The sequence below is a fragment of the Nematolebias whitei genome, chromosome 11, assembly GCF_014905685.2.
Source record: "Nematolebias whitei isolate Nwh7 chromosome 11, NemWhi1, whole genome shotgun sequence".
Classification (NCBI taxonomy): domain Eukaryota; kingdom Metazoa; phylum Chordata; class Actinopteri; order Cyprinodontiformes; family Rivulidae; genus Nematolebias; species Nematolebias whitei.
This window is the reverse complement of record NC_056508.1, coordinates 23535755-23554359: the sequence shown is the minus strand read 5'-3', so window position 1 is coordinate 23554359 and position 18605 is coordinate 23535755. Positions and strand designations below refer to the sequence as shown.

The 18605-nt window shown below is 39.6% G+C and overlaps 1 protein-coding gene across 1 annotated transcript in view; it reads right to left on the bottom strand.

Moving 5' to 3' along the window:
- ccdc187 (coiled-coil domain containing 187) overlaps nt 1-18379 on the bottom strand; it is a 24344-nt gene extending 5965 nt beyond the window's left edge. Inside the window, exons 1-6 of the mRNA XM_037684031.1 lie at nt 18181-18379; nt 17620-17698; nt 10404-10466; nt 9507-9642; nt 9221-9311; nt 236-299 (exon numbers count right to left, since the gene is read on the bottom strand). Coding sequence (XP_037539959.1) covers nt 236-299; nt 9221-9311; nt 9507-9642; nt 10404-10466; nt 17620-17668 — 403 coding nt within the window. The 5' untranslated portion in view covers nt 17669-17698; nt 18181-18379. The remainder of the gene's footprint in view (nt 1-235; nt 300-9220; nt 9312-9506; nt 9643-10403; nt 10467-17619; nt 17699-18180) is intronic.
- Nucleotides 18380-18605: the final 226 nt, after the last annotated feature.

Here is an 18605-nt window from a genome sequence, read left to right as displayed (position 1 = left end):
TATATGTATATATGTATATATATGTATATATACGTATATGTATATATATATGTATATACTCAAATAAACTACTTGCTATTTGTACTACTATCCCTACTTTGTGGTTTTTCACTTATCATGGGGCTTCAGGGTACGGATCCCCTGCGATAAACAAGGGACTACTGTATATTAGAATTACGGTAAAATTCTGTTACACAATATATATGAGAATAAAATAGTAAAACTTAAGGTGTACCTTCACTAGAAGACTCCGCCTCTCTGCGCCTCTGCTCCTCTTCCTGCAGTTGTTTGGCCATTTCCTTAAAAAAAAATTACCATACCGATTTTAAAGGATTTCTAAAATAACCACAAGTTATTTATACAAGGTTATTCAATATAATATCAAGCTAAGCAAGGACTGGAGAAAAAGTGTTGTGTTTTCTAGATGAATTTCTGCTTCGTAAGGTAGGTCAAAGCTCACACATGTAACCCAGAAACAGCCACACTCCAACAGCTTGTGCCACTTTCTGCTCATTCGTCTTCCATAGTTGTACATTTCCTATAGTAAAAGCAGACTACGTTCAGCGTTTTTTGAAGCTGAACTTTTTCCATTGTCATACCTCATGTCTGTGCTTTACAGCCGTCTAAACTTTGTTTTTGCTAAAAGCTGAGAGAACCGACATGTTTTGCCATGCTCCATGTTGGATGACCTTCTCAAAGGCGTTTTAAATCCTCCCATTTTTTCAATAGACTGTTCTCTTGTTGGCTTCATGCTTCCTGTCTGGTCAAACAGTTCATTAAGGCCTGCAAACACTCAGTTTTTACTGCACAATAATGTGCAGAGTTAGATTTGTGTTGGTGGTTGTTTTAAAAACAACGTAGAAATTACCTGTAAAAAACTAACCATCTACAAAATGTCCAAGTGAATGGATTTGAGTAAAATATGTGACTTATTTTTTAAATGAAAACAATGTTATGACCCCCAAAGCTTAACCAGGTGCTGAAGTCCATGCTAGAGGAAGACATACTGACAGAAGCTGGTTTTAAGGTTGCAGGACACTGCAGCAGCTTCTGAGTCCATGCTCCATTAGTCTGAAGTCACTGACTGCACAGATGGGGAAACAATGGATGGAGGTGATGTGGGGGGCAACGTACTTGAATGCCTGCTGTTCTCCTACGTCTCAAATTCTAAACTTCAAGACCTGAAATCAAGATCCGCTCACTAACAAACAGTGAATTAGACATTTAATGTGTGACATTTTAACCAGCAGATGGCCCCACAGCATTGACTGAAACTAACTTACCGAAATAAACACAAAGGAGACAACACTTTTATCTTTGGATTAACGTTTTTTAGTTTTCTTGTCCTGTTTGTTTGTTTTTATGTTACAACATTGTCCAGAGGAACAGTCTTCCCCTGCACAACCATTTATTCTCACTACTTTGTTTTCACTAAATCTTCTCAGCTCTGTAGTTTCATCTGACAAACAACAAAATAAACACCTAACTAACCTCATAAATCTAGATTAATTACATCAGTCGGTGAGATGTGAAGTACTCATTTCAAAAGACTAAATGAAAAACATTTAATAGTTTCTTTCTGAACAAAAGCAGTTTGATGGGACGGTTTCACCTGGAAAAATAGTCACAAAAGGTCACCAGAGCAGAAGAATCTTAAGTGGGAGAAGCATCACACCTCTGTGCTGCATAATTAGGCTCTCCATAAATCAGCACATTCTATCAGAACTGATGAAATATCTCTCTGTGGACTTTATTTGCAAAATAAATCATAACACAAAGCAAGCACAGCTCCTTTTGTCTGCAATCAGATCCACTTTGCCAGCATCAGCACACAATTAGCAGTTTGCCATGACAGGTTAGCTGTTCAGAGCCACGGGGATCTGGCATTTAAAAGCACACAGCATGACACCTTCTGTTCCCTAATTAAAGACGGTCTACAGGGAGACAAATATTTATTCAACACATCAAATCAGCCACTCATTAGGGAAGGTATAGGCATTACAGAAGCACTAATAGTTCATTTGATCTTAAAATGAACATAAATACATCTCTGCAGGTGCAAGACAAAACAAGACGTTGTTAAAAATATCACTTGTTCTCTAATAACAGCATGCATTCTGGGTGTCTAAGGTCAGAACCAAACACTGTTTGCAGTTGCCTGTTAAAAAAATCCACCAGTAACCATTAGATATTTGCACAGTGTAAACTTCTCGTGCATAATAAACCATTTTCTTATCTTCATCTCTTCTTCACTTCAACTTTAAATCGTGCTAACTTTGCCGCAACAAAGAACAACTCAAACACACCCTTCACTGGTCTGTTCTGTTGTTACCCAGAACTTCTTGTAAACATCAAAGTTCATGCTCAATAATCCAGGTAGAAAATCCAACAATGTTCAGTCAGGTCATCTGGACGGTTTCTTGTTTTTGTGCCGAGACGTTTCGTCCTTCATCCAAAAGGACTTCCTCAACCTGAGAAGCCACCATACAAAACTAATTCCCAGTAACAGCATACTGAGTAGTGGAAAAACAACAGTTTGCTGGTACTAAGACGGTGCTAAGATTCTTGTAAACAGTTTTATGAGCTAAAAACTCTCCAACACCACCTCATGTGATGTTAATATCCTAAAATTTGGAGCATGAATTTGGAAATTCCATTGAAAGGCTGAAATCATCCAATGTGAAAATAAAAAGTGAACAATTAGATCAAATAAGTAATATATTTTCACACTCGTTCTTTAACACTGAAAGACAACGGTAAAGACCAGCATATTTGGAGCCAACGTGGTAAATAAGGTGTGTGGTAACTCCATAAGGAAACCATAAAGACATTCAGTGTTTTTATTTGCGATGTAACGTTTCTACAATCTTGACTCAATTTGAGGAAAACTGGTAAAGAAAATTAGAAGAATTTAAAAGTAAATGTGCCTATCGGTTATTTTAATTGAAGTTTACTACCTGCTAGTAAGAGCTTAATTTGTAATGTTTGCTGAACTGTCACGCTCTGTACTACAGCATATGCTTGTTTATAAAGAATTAATGTTCTTTAATGTTTAGGGCGTAATTTGCATTTACAAGATGAGGAAATATATTAACCAGGCAGAGGAGAAGAAAGGAGTCAAACTCTCCCAAACCTGCACAAAAAACTGCAATCTTGTATTTTGACAAAAACATGTCACAGGCATGTCATTAATACTGATTATATCAGCTTGTTGTCTTCTTTGACATTTAACATGGAGTATACAGAAAGCCCCAACCCTTCAGTAATGATGAATGAAGCTCACGACCTCTAAACAATAAGCTTTTCATGGGAGTCGTGACTAAAAAGGAAACTGCAGTGTAAGGAAAAGTATGATGCTGGAGTGGCCTGGAGGCACAGGCCTGCAGACCAGCTGGAGAGTTCGAGAGCTGGGCTCGCTTCTTTTCTTTAGGTTTTCTTGATGCTTGCCATCTGGTTGCCCCATTACATTTAGACTCCGTTTTAACATGTTGTTGAGTAAATAATGGTATGAAACTTGTGTTTTGGAGCGCTGTCTCATTAAAAACCCAGTTGGAGCAAACTTTCATCTGTCAAACAAATTATTTCAGATAGCCAATGTTTGTCCTTCTCGGCATTTCTCTTCCCATTATACAAGCGGGGCGCACCGCCCCGTCAACAGAGCCGAGCGCCCCATCTACCGAACACCACCCCCACCACCAACCACCTGTCGGCACTGACATAATGCTAAACTAGCTCGCAATGTGGGTGCACTAGCTAAAAAGAAAAGGCAGCCTCTTCCCTCACACTGACAACCCCCCCACTCGAAAACTGTCGGTACAAACAGTGCAATGTTGTGCGTCTGTCTCCCCCACTAAAAAATGAAAAATTGTTGGTACAGACAGTGTGCGGCTGAGATGTGTCTGTCTCTCTCCTCTGCTCCAAAACTGTAAAACTGTCAGTGCAAACAGCGCGCGGTATCTCTGTCTCTCCACCCCCCCACCTCTAAAACTGTCGGTGCAAACAGCGCGGCGGTATCTCTGTCTCTCCACCCCCCCACCTCTAAAACTGTCGGTATAAACAGGGTGCTGCGCAGCTCAGGACATGTCGCCGTCCGTCACCCCTCCATACAAAAATCACGGACGAGATGAGCGTCCCTCCATGGCAAGTTATCAAGTGGAAACACTGGTATATATACACACACACAGTAGTCCCTCGCTACTTCGCAGTTCGTTTATCGCAGATTTTCAAAATAAGATTGGACTTGACACAAGTGGCTGATTGATGGATGAGCCATGGATTGTTTATTTTAAATAAATTAGTTTAAATGATTTTGTAACAATCCATGCTGCATGGATTGTTTGTTTAAAACATGATTTACATTTAAATTGTTTAGTTATGTGGGAGATTGGGAGTAACAGGTGATGAGTGTGATTGCAGCCTGGCACACGTCATGACAAAGTTTACTGAACTTGAACTACTGTATCCCTTCTTCACGGTTTTCCACTGATCACGGGTGGACATGGTCCCCAACACCTGCGATCAACAAGGGACCACTGTATGTATACTAGGGGTGTAACGGTACACTAAAATCACATTTCTGTTCGGTTCAATTTCAAGGAGGGCTCGGTTCGGTTAATTTTCGGTACAAAAAATGACAAAATAAAGACTTACAAAATGTTTATTTTGAAAATAGGCTAAGTAAACAATAAGTTTGTATAAAAATAAATAAAAGCGACCCATTTGTATGATATTTTAAATAAACGGCACTCTTTACAATAAATAAACTATACTAACAATAATGAAAATCTTAATAAATACAATAACAGTCAGAACCAGAACAATAAGCAACAGACTGTTTACAATCTAACTATCACGTTTTAAGTTTTTGGCCAAAAAGACCAACTTGTCCACATTTTCTGCCAAAATCACAGATCTAGTTGCAGTGACATTATCTCCAGCGGTAGAGGAAACCACTCACTAACAACAGTAGCAGGAATAAAGAGGTAGAGCTTTGATAATTTTGCAGTGTGGCTGGATTTGGCCTCATTACTCACAGCCTCTTGGACCTGCTCCCACAGGTGGGACAGGTCCCTGGAAAAGTTCAGAGTTCACTCATCACTGACTTCATAGACGGAGGTGATCACTGGTGGATTTCCCTGAACAGGAAGACTCAGCTGCTGTCTCTGTCCCAGACTGGAAATAAAACACAAAGAGGTAAAAAAAAGTTAAGATTATAATAAAAATAAAAAAAAAAGTTAATTAGATAATAATAATAAAACAACAATACCTGTTCTTGAACGATTGTTATGAGGTGGTTGAATCTCTCGGTCATCATCATCATGGCAGGACTTTAATCTGGTCCAGAGCTTGTTGACAATATCAGTTTTAGCTTTTTTATAAAGTGCTGCTACAACTTTTTGGCTGAAGTGTTGACGTGATGGGATGTTGTAGCGGGGCTCAATAACTTTAAAGCTGGCGCATCAACAACAGAAACGTAGATCCAGAGCTTTAAAATCTCCTACAGCTTGTGTTATTGCTCTGGACCGATCTGAATGACCTGATAAAGGTTGTTTAAATGCTGCTGTTATCAGTCTTTGCAACGAGCTGCTTTTCTTGCTTGTAGAAGAGACGTTCACGTTCAGATGATGTCGTTTCAAGTGAGTTAACAAGTTAGACGTGTTGCTGCTGCTGATCCACTCTCCGTGAAGCAACGTCGACACACAGCTTTGGATTTGTTCACTTGTCTTTTAACAAGAAAGCTATAATGTTCCCAAACAGGAGACCGCAACGAGATGCTAGGCTGCTAATACACACACACAGGTGCAGCAGGGGCTAAATTTAAAATAATTTATTTTACATATAAATTCCATGTCAATCGTATGGCTCATCCATCAATCAGCCATTTGTGTGTCATGTCCAATTTTACTTTGAAAATCCACGATAGAGTGAGTCCATGAAAAATGAACCACGAAGTAGCGAGGGACTACTATAATGTTTTGTAGAGGGGCTCACAACTGCTGCTTATCACTTATTATTGTCCCACATTACAAGTTTTTCTAATATTGTGCAGCTCTAAAAAAAAAATTACACAAGTTTTACTTCTATAATTCATTATTACTTGTATTATTGATATACTCATGCACTATTAACCCGATGACAGCTTTAAAAGAAACCCATTATATACGCTAATAAATTTCCCATCTTGTGTCGTTTTAAAATCATTCTTTTCAAGGCAAAGAGCAGCCATTAACTGAAGGGGTGCACACACTCGTCAGTTCAGCACAATTATTTTGGCCCACCGTGCACCATGCGTTGACATTTTATGGGTCAATTGTGCACATCCTGCAAAAATTCACATGCAGTGCGAGAGGCTTCTGTATAGGATACTGGCAGTTTGAGTTCGTCTGGGATCTATTAGTGGAAAAACTGCTCGAGTCATCATCCAGAGGAGCAACAAACAGTTTGTGTCTCTGGTTAACAGCTGGCGTGGTTCATACAACCCTCCTGGGGTGACGTGGATTCATCCCAGGCCCACTGTTTTTCATTTGTCAGTGATTACTGACATGAATCATTATGAGAAGGCGTGTCAAACTTCGAGCAAATGATACTTTCTGTCATTCTCAGATCATTCCAAGTGCCTCCTGAGGTTCTCGGTTTGAGTGCTGAAAGCATTTTGCTTCTCTAAATAATCAGTGTTCACATTTAAAACTTAACACTTACCATCATGTGTAAAATATAATAATTAAAAACATTCAAATCATTTTTTACAGTTTGTGAAATTAGTATTTTCAAATATTTTATACATATTTTGTATTATACTTTAAACTAAATCCAACACCTAACTGATGTCAGTGCATTCTGCATCATAATTTTACTCCTCTATTTAAACATAACGCTGTGGTCTAGGCTATCAAATCTATTTAGGGTAAATAAATGTTGAAAAAACATTTTTGTACTTTTCTTAGATACATGAAAAGTTGATTATCACTTTAAGGGTTATGCCATCATGCTCCGATTACTGCCAGGAACATGACACCAGGGAGAAGGATTAGTTTTAAGAGGAAAGTTTCACATCACCATTAGGTGTCAAAGCTCTGTCATCCCTTTAACGAGAACAAAATTAAATTCATGGGTGCCACAGATTTCCTATTAAACATGATAAAAATAAGTAGTAAAAATGCTTGTTTTTATTCATCAATGATCCACTAGGAAGTGCAGAGTCTTCCAGAAATATCCTCTACAGAGATTTAATCATTCTCTATAAACTTTAAAACAGACTTGTTTTAAACTTAATGCCTCCATGTGCATCAGTTCAGAACAAAACTACACATACATATTGGAATATTAGTGCAATAACCATCCCACATGTCAGGTGACACCATTACAGGCTCTGTTGTCTAATGTGTTCATTTACTTTGACTTCTCCAAGTACAGTAGTCCCTCGATACCTCGCAGTTTGTTTTTAGCGGACTCGCTCTATCGTAGTCAAGCTTACACAACCTGAACTGAGATTTAATGTGGTAGTAGCTGAGAGTCATTTATAACACAAACTACTGAACTGACATCTCATGATATCACACAATGGTAATTTCAAGGTTTGACCAAATGCTAACACCTTGTTTCTCAGCATAAGATAATCTTAATGTAAAACTCTGGCATCGTCAAGGAACGCTAGGCTTCTAAAGTTGAAAAAATAAAACCAACAACAAATGACACATTCCATACGTCTAGGTTGTTGTTGAAGAAGAAACTGATTCACAGTCGTGAAGACATTCACTTGTATCTCAGTGACGTTTGTAGGGAACTACCGACAAAGAGCAGCATCCCTGTAGAACAGAGGTGCCCAGTACGTCGATCACTAAGGTATTATGAGTAGATCACATGGCATTAAGAAAATAGACATCATCCTCACTACTATTTGTCACTTGATTGACATCCAGGGCAGCCAGTCTGAGGCCCAGTTGACACGACGTGAGACGTTCAGCCGTTCATTCACAGACAACAGCCCTCATTCTCTCTGAAACCAAAGATTCTCAATCCAGGTCTCAGAGTGGAGATTTTCAGGGGAACCCTTCATGGAGGTGTGAAATGCTCCACTTGTGAAGTGGCACATGTGCACTACAGGCGGTGCAGTCCAAAGTTGTTCTGCACTAACAACAGTTTTAATAAACAGCAGAGAGCAGAGTGTTTTGTGCTGCTCACTCTTTTTCAGCACGTAGGAGCAAAACTAATAAAATCCAGTTCCAAAGTTACATTAGTCTATTTACCAGTTTGGACTAACTGTCATGCAGACGCTGCATGTGCAATGAATGCAGCTGAGCCCTGCATCAGTGTTGCCAGATAAATTTAAAATGTCTTAATTACCTCCTCCTTTTCTGTGCACATGTTCAACAAACACAACACACACCTCATCTTAGAATATCTGCAGCACATATGACAGTATAGGTCAAAATACTATCATTTTAAAGCCACAGTACTATAGTTGATAATTTCTTATCTGGCAACCTGACTGACATGGAAACTACAGCGTTTTTTGTAAACCCGCTCATTTTTTATTAACCCAATAAACAGTGAAAAAACACTAATGTTTCCAGAGGCTGTTCTGTGTCAACGGGGCCTTATAGTAGATCACTTTGACTTGGTCACTTTAAAAGGAGCTCGCATGCTGAAAAAGTGTGGACACCCCTGCTGTAGAACATACAGAACTGTTTATACAGAAGACCTGAACTTACTTTTAGGAGAAATGGTGCAAAGAAGAAAACATTTTTGTCATGACTATTACAAAATTTAAAGTATATGACAAGGCTTCCCAGCTAATAACTCAAAACTGTAGTCATACACACACACACACACACACACCAAATTTTTGTACATTCTCAGACATGCGTTATTTAGTGGTAGTGAATCTGATTGCTTGGAAAAAATAACATTCAAGTGTCAACATTCAAAAGAGACCAAACTCAAGCCTTTACTCCACATGGAGGTAGAAAACTTCACAATGTCTCTTGGGTGTCTAGCACAAGTTCCTTTTAAAGGAAAAAGATTAAGTTGGGCTTTCAGGAGTGCTAGTAATATAAAATAATGTTTTACCTCACCCTTTGCATACTTATAAAACGTTTGAGAAGTTTAAATGGTAAAAGTTTCAATGTATAAATTAAACATGTCTATTTCTGCAAAAATAACTACAAATACAATGTAGAATTATTATCATACACAATGAAGAACACGTGTTGTTGCTCACCTCATCATTCTGCTCTCTCCTGAGGTCCTCCTCTGCAGATCGTTCGAGCTCTTCCTGAATCAGTCGAGCGTACTCAAAGTCCTGCTCTTCTCTGCAAACAGAAGGAAACTTCCTGTATCTGCAACTTTTATAAACAGCAACCAACATCAATAGCTTGAATAAAAACATGTTCTCTCTTGTAAATGAATCCTCGTGACTCAGTGAGACTAACCTGTATAAATAAAGGTTGAATGAATGAATGAATGTAAGGTAAGGCGTATAATTTGTTACACGCAGGGTCACTCACATTTGTCTGGAGGCCTGCTGGAGAAGGATGCTCTGCTGCACCTGCTCCTCCTCCTCGTCCTGCATCCTCTTGGCCACACGGATGTCATTCTGCACCAGCTGGTTCTTCATAATATTGGTGGTATAGTATTGCTCAACTGAGGGCAAGGAGGACAAAAAAAAAGAGGCTAATATTGAATGTGGGCAAGAAAGGACAAAGTCTAATTTACTTTACAGTAATGTGGCACAGCAGTTTCTTAATGGATTTCCTCAAGATCTTTAAAGAAGAAAATAAATAAAATGACTCTTTACTGCAAAAGCATTATTAAACAATGACTTTCATGGATCAAATAGGCAATTAAAATCCATAAGTTATGTGACACTAATACATCTGACAGTTTAATTAAATGTGTTCATTTATTCAAATAAATGAGTTGTTTGCTACAAATATAGTACAACAATTTTCAGTCAGGTCATCTGGACAGTTTCTTTTTTTGCTGAAACGTTTCCCCTCCCATCCAGAAGGCTTCATCAGTCAAGGAAACACACAACACAAAACTGATTCTTCCCCCAAACAGCTTACTCCAAAGTGGAACATAACTGGTTTGTTATGGGGGAGTGGTGGCGCAGAGGTTAGAGAGGTGGGCCTGTGATCCGAAGATCGCCGGTTCAGGAATCGGCCCCGACAACATCAAAATTGTGGGTGGGGTAGGTGAAGCACCCACAATTGCCCCCACCCTAATTCGCCCTACTCTGGGCCCATGAGCAAGGTCCTTAACTCCCATCTGCTCCCTAAACAGGTCACTCTTGAAAATGAGTTCTCGTGGCTCAATGAGACTACCTGTATAAATAAAGGGTAAATGGAAAAAAAAAAAATATATATATATATATATATATATATTATTATTATTATACTCACTCTCCTGTTCTTGCAGGCTGTGTGCCAACACTCCATCCTCCAGCACGGCAAAACTCTGGCAAACTGCAGCAACAGACAACATTTCAGTATCACGCAGTTATAACACGCTCCACAATGACAGGAAGGTGGAAACAAGTGTTTATTAAAGAGAGGAGTTTCAGAAGGACACGCTAAGTAAAACAAAAGGAAGTCTTAAATACTCCACTGTGGCTCAATCCTGATCAAGAGCTGAGCCTCTGAAAGAGCCAAAGAACTTTGTGTTGAGTTGTGATATCTGTTCATAACACAAAGAATAAGAAGTGACATGTAAAATGTCAACTAAAACTGCACCCTGACATGAATGACATGCAGAGTTCATGTAAGACTTTTCACTTAAAGGGGCAGCTGTGGCTGAGTGGTTAGAGCAGTCGTTCTCCAATGGAAGTTGTTGGTTCGATTCCACCAGCAGTCACATGCTGAAGTGTCCCTGGGCAAGACACTGAACCCCTCATTGCCTCTGATGTGTGTCCCATCAGTGTATGAATGTGATAAAGCTCTGGTTATTCTTTGTACAGATAGAGTGTATGAATGTGTGTGGAGGTAAGTGAGGGCACAGATTGTGTTGTAAACAGCTTTGAGTGTCTTGATTAGATAGAAAGGTGTTATATACCCGTAAGTACAGTCCATATTTAAAATGCTCCCTCCACCAGGCTTTAGTTGGATGGAACGAGCACTCGGCCTAAACTCACTGAACTGAAAAACAGCAGTAAACTCACACCTACATGTCATAAAGTCACATGCTCCAAATGTCAGTGCTTCTGTAGACTCTCACAACATAAAACAGCAACAGACTTTTATTGAAGGACTTTAAAAAAGTAGCTGCAAGTTATTCTTTTGCCTCTGTGAATGCGATGACTATTGACTACCCAATAAATATGCAAACTTTATGACTCATTTGTGCTCAGGACGGTGCTGCTGGTCCAAAACCAGTGAAATCTGTCACCATCTGTCACCCTGTCTGGTTTGCAACAACAAACTACAGTGAGACAAACCAAGTCTTTTCTATCCTATGATTCCAAAAGATACATGTAATAAAAGAGAGCTATTGATGAGGAAACAAACAATGTTTTAGTTTTTTGTTTCAAGCAGGAAAACAAACCAATAGCTCATATGATTCCTAATAAATAACTCCACTTTTTGACCAAAACAGTTTAGATCTTCAGGTGGTCACACATAGTTTTGCTTTAGTCTTCGATCGATCATTAACCTTAAACAGCTTGAACATTAAGTGGACAGTTGGCCCTGATTGAAAACAAGCCAAACGCTCACAGCAGTCATCCATAATCTGCAGGAACCTCTGCGCGCTCCAACCCACGTGTGTTTCCACGTCGTTCAAACAAACTCAGGAGTAATTGAAGGGAAATAAACACAAAGAACCAATGTGTTTCTAAAGGCACAGAGTTTACAGTGATCAGACTAAACAGCTCAGCTAGCTGCCGGAGTGGCTTTTTTACATCTGGAATTGAATCTTGAGTTATGAACTGAGAGACAGATGAGAAAGTTTCAGCCATTTTTTTAAATTAGCTGATTCAGAGGCAGGTCCACACAAAAATAACAGTTTTTCTGCTAATCCCTCCACTGAGTCCATCAGACCAGGAGGAGCGACATCAGTAAAGAACATGACAACAATTGTTAAACATTCAAAGCCCTAACGCTCGGGATATTCAGATATTCTGCTTGTAAACCGTGTTGGCAAGCAAAAGCAAAACACGATGCACCAGAAACCCTACATTTGGTAAAAGTATGATTTATTAGTTCCTTTTGATCTATCTGAAAAACAGCAAGCATAATTTTAAAACAAAAATTATATTAAAAAAAATGGAATACAGTATATTGAATGTGATCTTTTAAGCTTGTTGCCTGCAGTCTGTTTGCAACACACCGTCTGTAAATGGTAAATGGACTGTACTTAAACTGTACAGCACTTTTCTTTCTGATCAAGACACTCAAAGCTCTTTACACTACAATCTGTTCCCTCATTTACCCATTCATACAGCACTCTACTATATCTGTACAAAGCCTAATCGGTGCTTTATCACATTCATCTGAGGCAATGAGGGGTTCTGTGTCTTGCCCAGGGACACTTCAGCATGTGACTGCTGGTGGAATCAAACCCCCAACTCTTGCATTGGAGGAGGACTGCTCTAAGCCACAGCTGCCATCTGTGAGCTTAAAACAAAGCATTTGGCTCATTCCAGCTTGGAAAACTGCTTTACAGTGTTTACATTCTTGTACGCTCCTAAAACGAAATGTCCAAAATGTTTCTTAACATGAAATTCATTGATATGATGGCAGCAAGGAGTCAAATCCAAAAGTACAACTATAATGTAGAAAATCTATTGACTCTCCCCCCCGGGACAAATGAATACATTAATATAAATGTATAAAACAAGACCTGGTACAACACAAAAACCCAAGTTATTAGGCATACTGTTAGAAAAAGTAAGCTTAAACAACACGATGTAAACTGCAGTGGTTGATGAAAAGCTGTTTAGTTTTCTGCCCTGTCAAGTATTTTGTGAAGTTTTCCATTGTGTTGTGTTGTTCAAATTCCTGTTTTGGTGTCATCGTGGCTTTTTTTTTTAAATGCAAGGTGTTTTCTTGTTTATTAGTGTGTGTTGAAAACTTTACTTTTCCAGTGGAGCTTTAGTGCTTTTGTTAAGTGTAGCGCTTGCGCTTCAGTTCTTTTGGTGGGTTATTTATAAAAGTGCATACAAACTTTTGCCAACGATCTCATCCTCTGAATGAAGAGTTTTTCACTTGAACTTCAGCAAACACAAACCAAGTTAATCATTTTCTGTAATTACGGAAATTTAAAAAGTATTGCTCATAAAAAGTTTACAACCAACCAAGTGAAGACTTAACTAATTCGTCCTCTAAATAGGGAAGGGAAACCACCATGAGATACACTGTTGTAATAAAATAGGACCAAATGCTGTTTTCTAACTCTTAAACATAAAATTAAAAACAGATGCAACTAAAAGAAAAAACAAATGTGGGGGTTACATTTCTGCAGAGTGACAACTGACAAAGTATACATAAATCACCCAGACAGTGATAAGCCCCTCCAAAAGATCAGATTACACCATAAAAGACCCTATAAGCCTCATTCAAGTTTAGACTACACCAGCACACATGCCCATTACCGCACACACCTGTTGTGGAGCTTTAGAGACGATCCGTTAAACGGATGTGCAACCTGGCTGTAAAGCTGAAGTCTCAATTTTAGCCAACGGGACAAAGCGACAGCTCAAAACAGTTTAAGTCCAGTGCAGAAAGAAGTGTGAAAGATGGAGGGAAATACGGAGAAGATGACACAATTGTTTGGTGAGAGTTGGCTTGTGGGTGTGTCTGAAGGGCGGGTTAACTTGTTTTTCCAAAGTCTTCCACAGTATGGTCACATTTCTCTTCTGCGTTTCAAAGAGCGTCAAACAGGTTTGGAGAGAAAGGGAGTGAGGCGTTTAGGACCAGCAGTAAAAAAAAAAACATATGTTCAGTCCAAATCCAGGAGCGACTACTGTAAGCCTCTTAATAAAGCTCTGAACATGCCAGGGTTTGTTTCCTAAGAGCACAGTAGCCAGCAGACAACAGAAACTACCTGCAGCGTAAAAAAACCAAAGAAATACAAAGAAACAAAACTCAAAATACAAACAAATCCACAGCATTGTGCTTTCTTTCGGTCTATGCAGACTATTCATTTAAAAAACGGAAACTAGAAGTACAACATTAATCAGACTTCAAACTTAAGAAAACCAAACTGACAGCGAATTAATGGGAGTAAAAAATGCAGATTATGCGAGGCATCCAGCTCGAGGGAGCGACCAATCAGACACCAACAGACATTTCTCTTTCTTTTCACAGCTACTTGGACAGCAGCAGCAAGTGGATGCCAACGAAGAAACCGGCGAATGGAGAAAATGACAAGGGTTCTATTTTCAGCCAAATTCTCCCACCAACCACCCACACGCTCTCTCCGTTTCTCCTCCTCTGTTTTCCATCTCACTTTTCCTTTTTTGCTTAAATTTTTATCCCGAACTGCCCGTTTGTGCTACAGCTGTTCAAAACCCGGCTTGCTGGATGAACTAGACCTTTTTTTGCTGTGAATAATAAAGAAACGAGAGGGGTCATGGGACTCGGGGTCAGCTGGTGAGTGTAAATAAGGAACGAGTGGGCGGTGGGGGAATTCCTCTGGGAGCTGCATTCCCTCAGCACATTGGGTTTTATCAGGAGGAGTCAAAAGACGGACAACACAGGAACAGATAAAGTGGGGGCAGTGAAAACAAAGAGGCCTGACTTGGCCAAGACACTTCAGGGGAGAGGAAAAAAAAGGTGGAAGTGAACAGCGACAAGGCTGCTGGAAAATTGTTGAAACATAAGCACTCACAACGGCCTGTTAACCCGACAACTGCGGTGCCAACGGTACAGTTGGGAGAATCAGCCTGGGCAAAGCTGAAAATAAGTATACGGATTAGAAATTTGATTTACCGCTTTTGTCTCTTTGACAAGTTTATAGATGCTATTACTGGCTTTGTTTGTGCACTGGTCTCTGCTCGATAAAGCATGAAAATACACGGCGTGCCCTTTGTACGTGGAAACAAGAGTGGAGTGCAGAATTATCTCCCTTGATAAAAGGACATGCAGACCTATTTCTATCCCATTCATTAGTGTGGACATGTTAAAGACTGAGCCACACATTTAAACCCAGGCCACAGCTTAGACATACCAAACCTCTGAATGCACAAAAAACAGGTGATATCAAGTCAGAGCTGCATTTTACTGCAACTTTGCATATGAACGTATGATCAAACAGCTATTTTCTCCACTCAGAATACCAGTCTTTATATATCCCTGTTCCTCTAAAGCCAAAATACTTCTTTGTCTTTCAGTACCAATAAAAAACAAACAAAAAAAAACAATTCCCAACGCTTCATGTCTGCAGTTTAGTAGCTGACCCCGACCTCTGACCTGTCTGTCTGGGGGCTGAATAAAAAGCAGCTCTCTGCAGTATGGATCATTAACCACTGCACACACTTCCCATACACTCGTGAATCTACAGTGGTGAGAGATTTAGGTGTGCACCTGGGTTTTTGTTACCTTTTTAGTATCTTTTTTTGATACAAGCACCTACCGTCAGGACAGATCGTCTTTAAGGGAACTTTATAGGATGCGTGAAAGAAGTGCAGCGCTACATCTGTAGCATCTTAGCTAGCGTGTCTGTTTTTGCACCGCTAGCTTTGTTTGGAATGTATATGGAAATGACAGAAGGTGGCAAATATTTGGGAAGCTTTGTCCGGTCTGAACAGGAAGAACTTGTTTTGTCTTGTTTTTGTCATAAGATGTGAAAAGTCCAGCTGATGGTGTTATAGAGAATACCTTGAAGGAGAAATACAGTGTTATAAAGAAAGAACCCAAGTAACACCAATTTTCTGGAAAGTAAAATTGGTAAAATCAGTGATGGGGAAGGAATAGTGGAAAGGAAAACAATGGGAGAAAAGAGATGGATGTTATACCAAGTGGACTGTGAAGGAAAGGGAATTAAAGTAGAAACTGTGGTGGCACCAAGGTAGGAAGGAACCTGTAAATTATTTTGTTTTAATAAATATATGCAGGTTCACAACACTGACAAAAAAAAATGTGTTTTTGTGTGTGTGTGTGTGTGTGTGTGTGTGTGTGTGTGTGTGTGTGTGCCACTGTTGCTTGGCACAGTGTAATTTAGTGTTGTGAAGGCTGCATGATGCCAGGTCATTTTCTGTTATGAGTAGGCCTATCACTAAATCAGAAAAAGTAAAATGTCCCCCTAAATTTACTGTTGGTGGTTATCAAAATGTCACCTGCTCATTGGGTAAAGTTAATATTTTTATTTTAAACATACAGTTCAGTGTCACCATTGCTTAGCACAATGGAATGTTGTATTACAAATAAAACTAAATAAAAAATTAAGAAAATAAAAGTCAAGTGCACCCCTAAAGTCACTGATAAATTGTGTAACATTAATATCTTAGCCATAGGAGTGAATTTAAAAATAGGATGATGCATAAATGGACTAGCTGAATGAGGAAACTGTCTCTAAAATAGTTACTGAATCAAGTATTTACATGTGTAAGTAAACGTAGATGTTTAACAACCCGTTAAAAAACACACCAAAATTCAGGAAATGGCATCTGTTGTATTTAAAATTTTCTACGAGAGGACCCCCAGACTCCACAACAGTGTGTCCCCCCCACATTACAAATGCTTCTGACGCATATGATGTACTGGTATGTAGGGATGCACAATATTGAATTTTTGGCCGATATGCTCATATCTTAAAACTTATTCAGCCGATAACCAATGCCGATACCGATATTTTATATAGATTCCTTTGTGAGAACATAGCCGTCTTATTTAGGCTTATTTGCTACAAAAATTGTGTAACAGCTGTAAGAGCTGGTGACATATATTCAGTAACAGCCATATGATATGCATAGTACTTTAATATATATTACATGAAGTGTTAAATGTTATTTATTAGCATTAGTCAGCTGCGATGCTGTCTCACTGGTGGAGGCTTGTTCCAGGTTCCTATAGCTGCAGTGTGGGATCCTCTGCACTCCTGTGCATGAAGGACAGACTTTTTAAGTTCAAAGTTTTTGTCTGTCCATTGTGTCGTAAGACTAATCATGCTAACGGGGCTAACACGACGTCCAAATGTCTGAGGTAAAACTCACCCAACAAGTCATGCTATCGAATATTAGCTTCTCAATGATGTCGGCAATGACGGCTTGTAACTCGGGTAACGTTACGTTGGAAAAACATCTCCGACTGCGAACGATGTAGCGAGGCTCAACATAGTCCATAATAAATCTTTGGAATCTGACATCCTCACCAACGGAAAATAAAACTTCAACACTGCTGACATTTAAAATTTTCCTCTCTGCCGTGACGTCATCGCGTTGCGCTTCCGCTGCAGGCAAAACCAGCATCTTTTACATCGGCGAGTTATTTTAATGGAATGGCCAATGTTCGATATTGAAATTTAATATTAATATCGGCCGATACTGATACCATGCCGATAATATCGTGCATCACTACTGGTATGGTTAGGTTTTGGGTAAGGCTCAGGGTTAGGTTACTGAAATAAACAGAAGTCAATCCACTGCCCTCAGTGATAGAAACACAAACTTCAGTGAGTGTTCACCTTCTCTGACAGGCGGGAGGTTGGTCTGGTCTATCTCCAGCTCTGCCATCTCTGCTCCTACCTTCACTCCTTCATGGTGCTGCAGAAGACCCCGACACAAGAAAACACAAAGTTAGTTTTAATAAGTTAATGTTTGGTAAAGCTAAATTAAACACGTGGACAACTAAAACCCTAATGAAACATTTGGTAAACACTGTTGTAATTTATTTATTTAGGTGGATGCCACAAGCTTTACTACTTTAAGTGGCAGCCACATTGGAAGCAACACATTAACCAGCACAAATATAAAAACCGTGTTATTATGGAAAATATGAAGCCACTTATAGAGACGTAAACTGACTTATCCTGCCACAGCACTCTGCCTACATTAGATTACATTAACTAACCCTGCCTACATTAGATTACATTAACTAACCCTGCCTACATTAGATTACATTAACTAACCCTGCCTACATTAGATTACATTAACTAACCCTGCCTACATTAGCGTTGTTTACAACACAGCTAACTCAACAAGTACCGACAACATGACGACGGACGGAGCGTCAACTTCTCTCCTACCTTCTGCCTCTTTCTTCTTTTGTGCTGTGTCCTTCTCCGAAGAGACCTTTTTTACTTCTTAACTTTGGGTGTAAGTTCAGCGAGGAAGCGGCGGCGTTTATGCATAACAGAAACAAAGCCCTGTCGGCTCGTACTGACGTGGAGAGCCAGGGCGGACAAAGTTAAGAGCTGCTGCTTCTCCTCAGTTCCTGCTCTCGGCCGCAGCAGTGGGGGCGGTCAACGGCTGCTGCCTTCACGGCCGCCTCCAGAATCAGACACTCCCGTTTCAAAGTTTAATCACTGCCTAGCTGTTCACTATAAAATGTAAGTATTTTCAGCTAGCTTATCAGAAACGCCACACCAGAGGATATTAACAGCAGAGACGACTCTATAAAGACCATTGCAGCGAGGCTTGTGCATCAGATAATTATAGGTCCCATATTTCC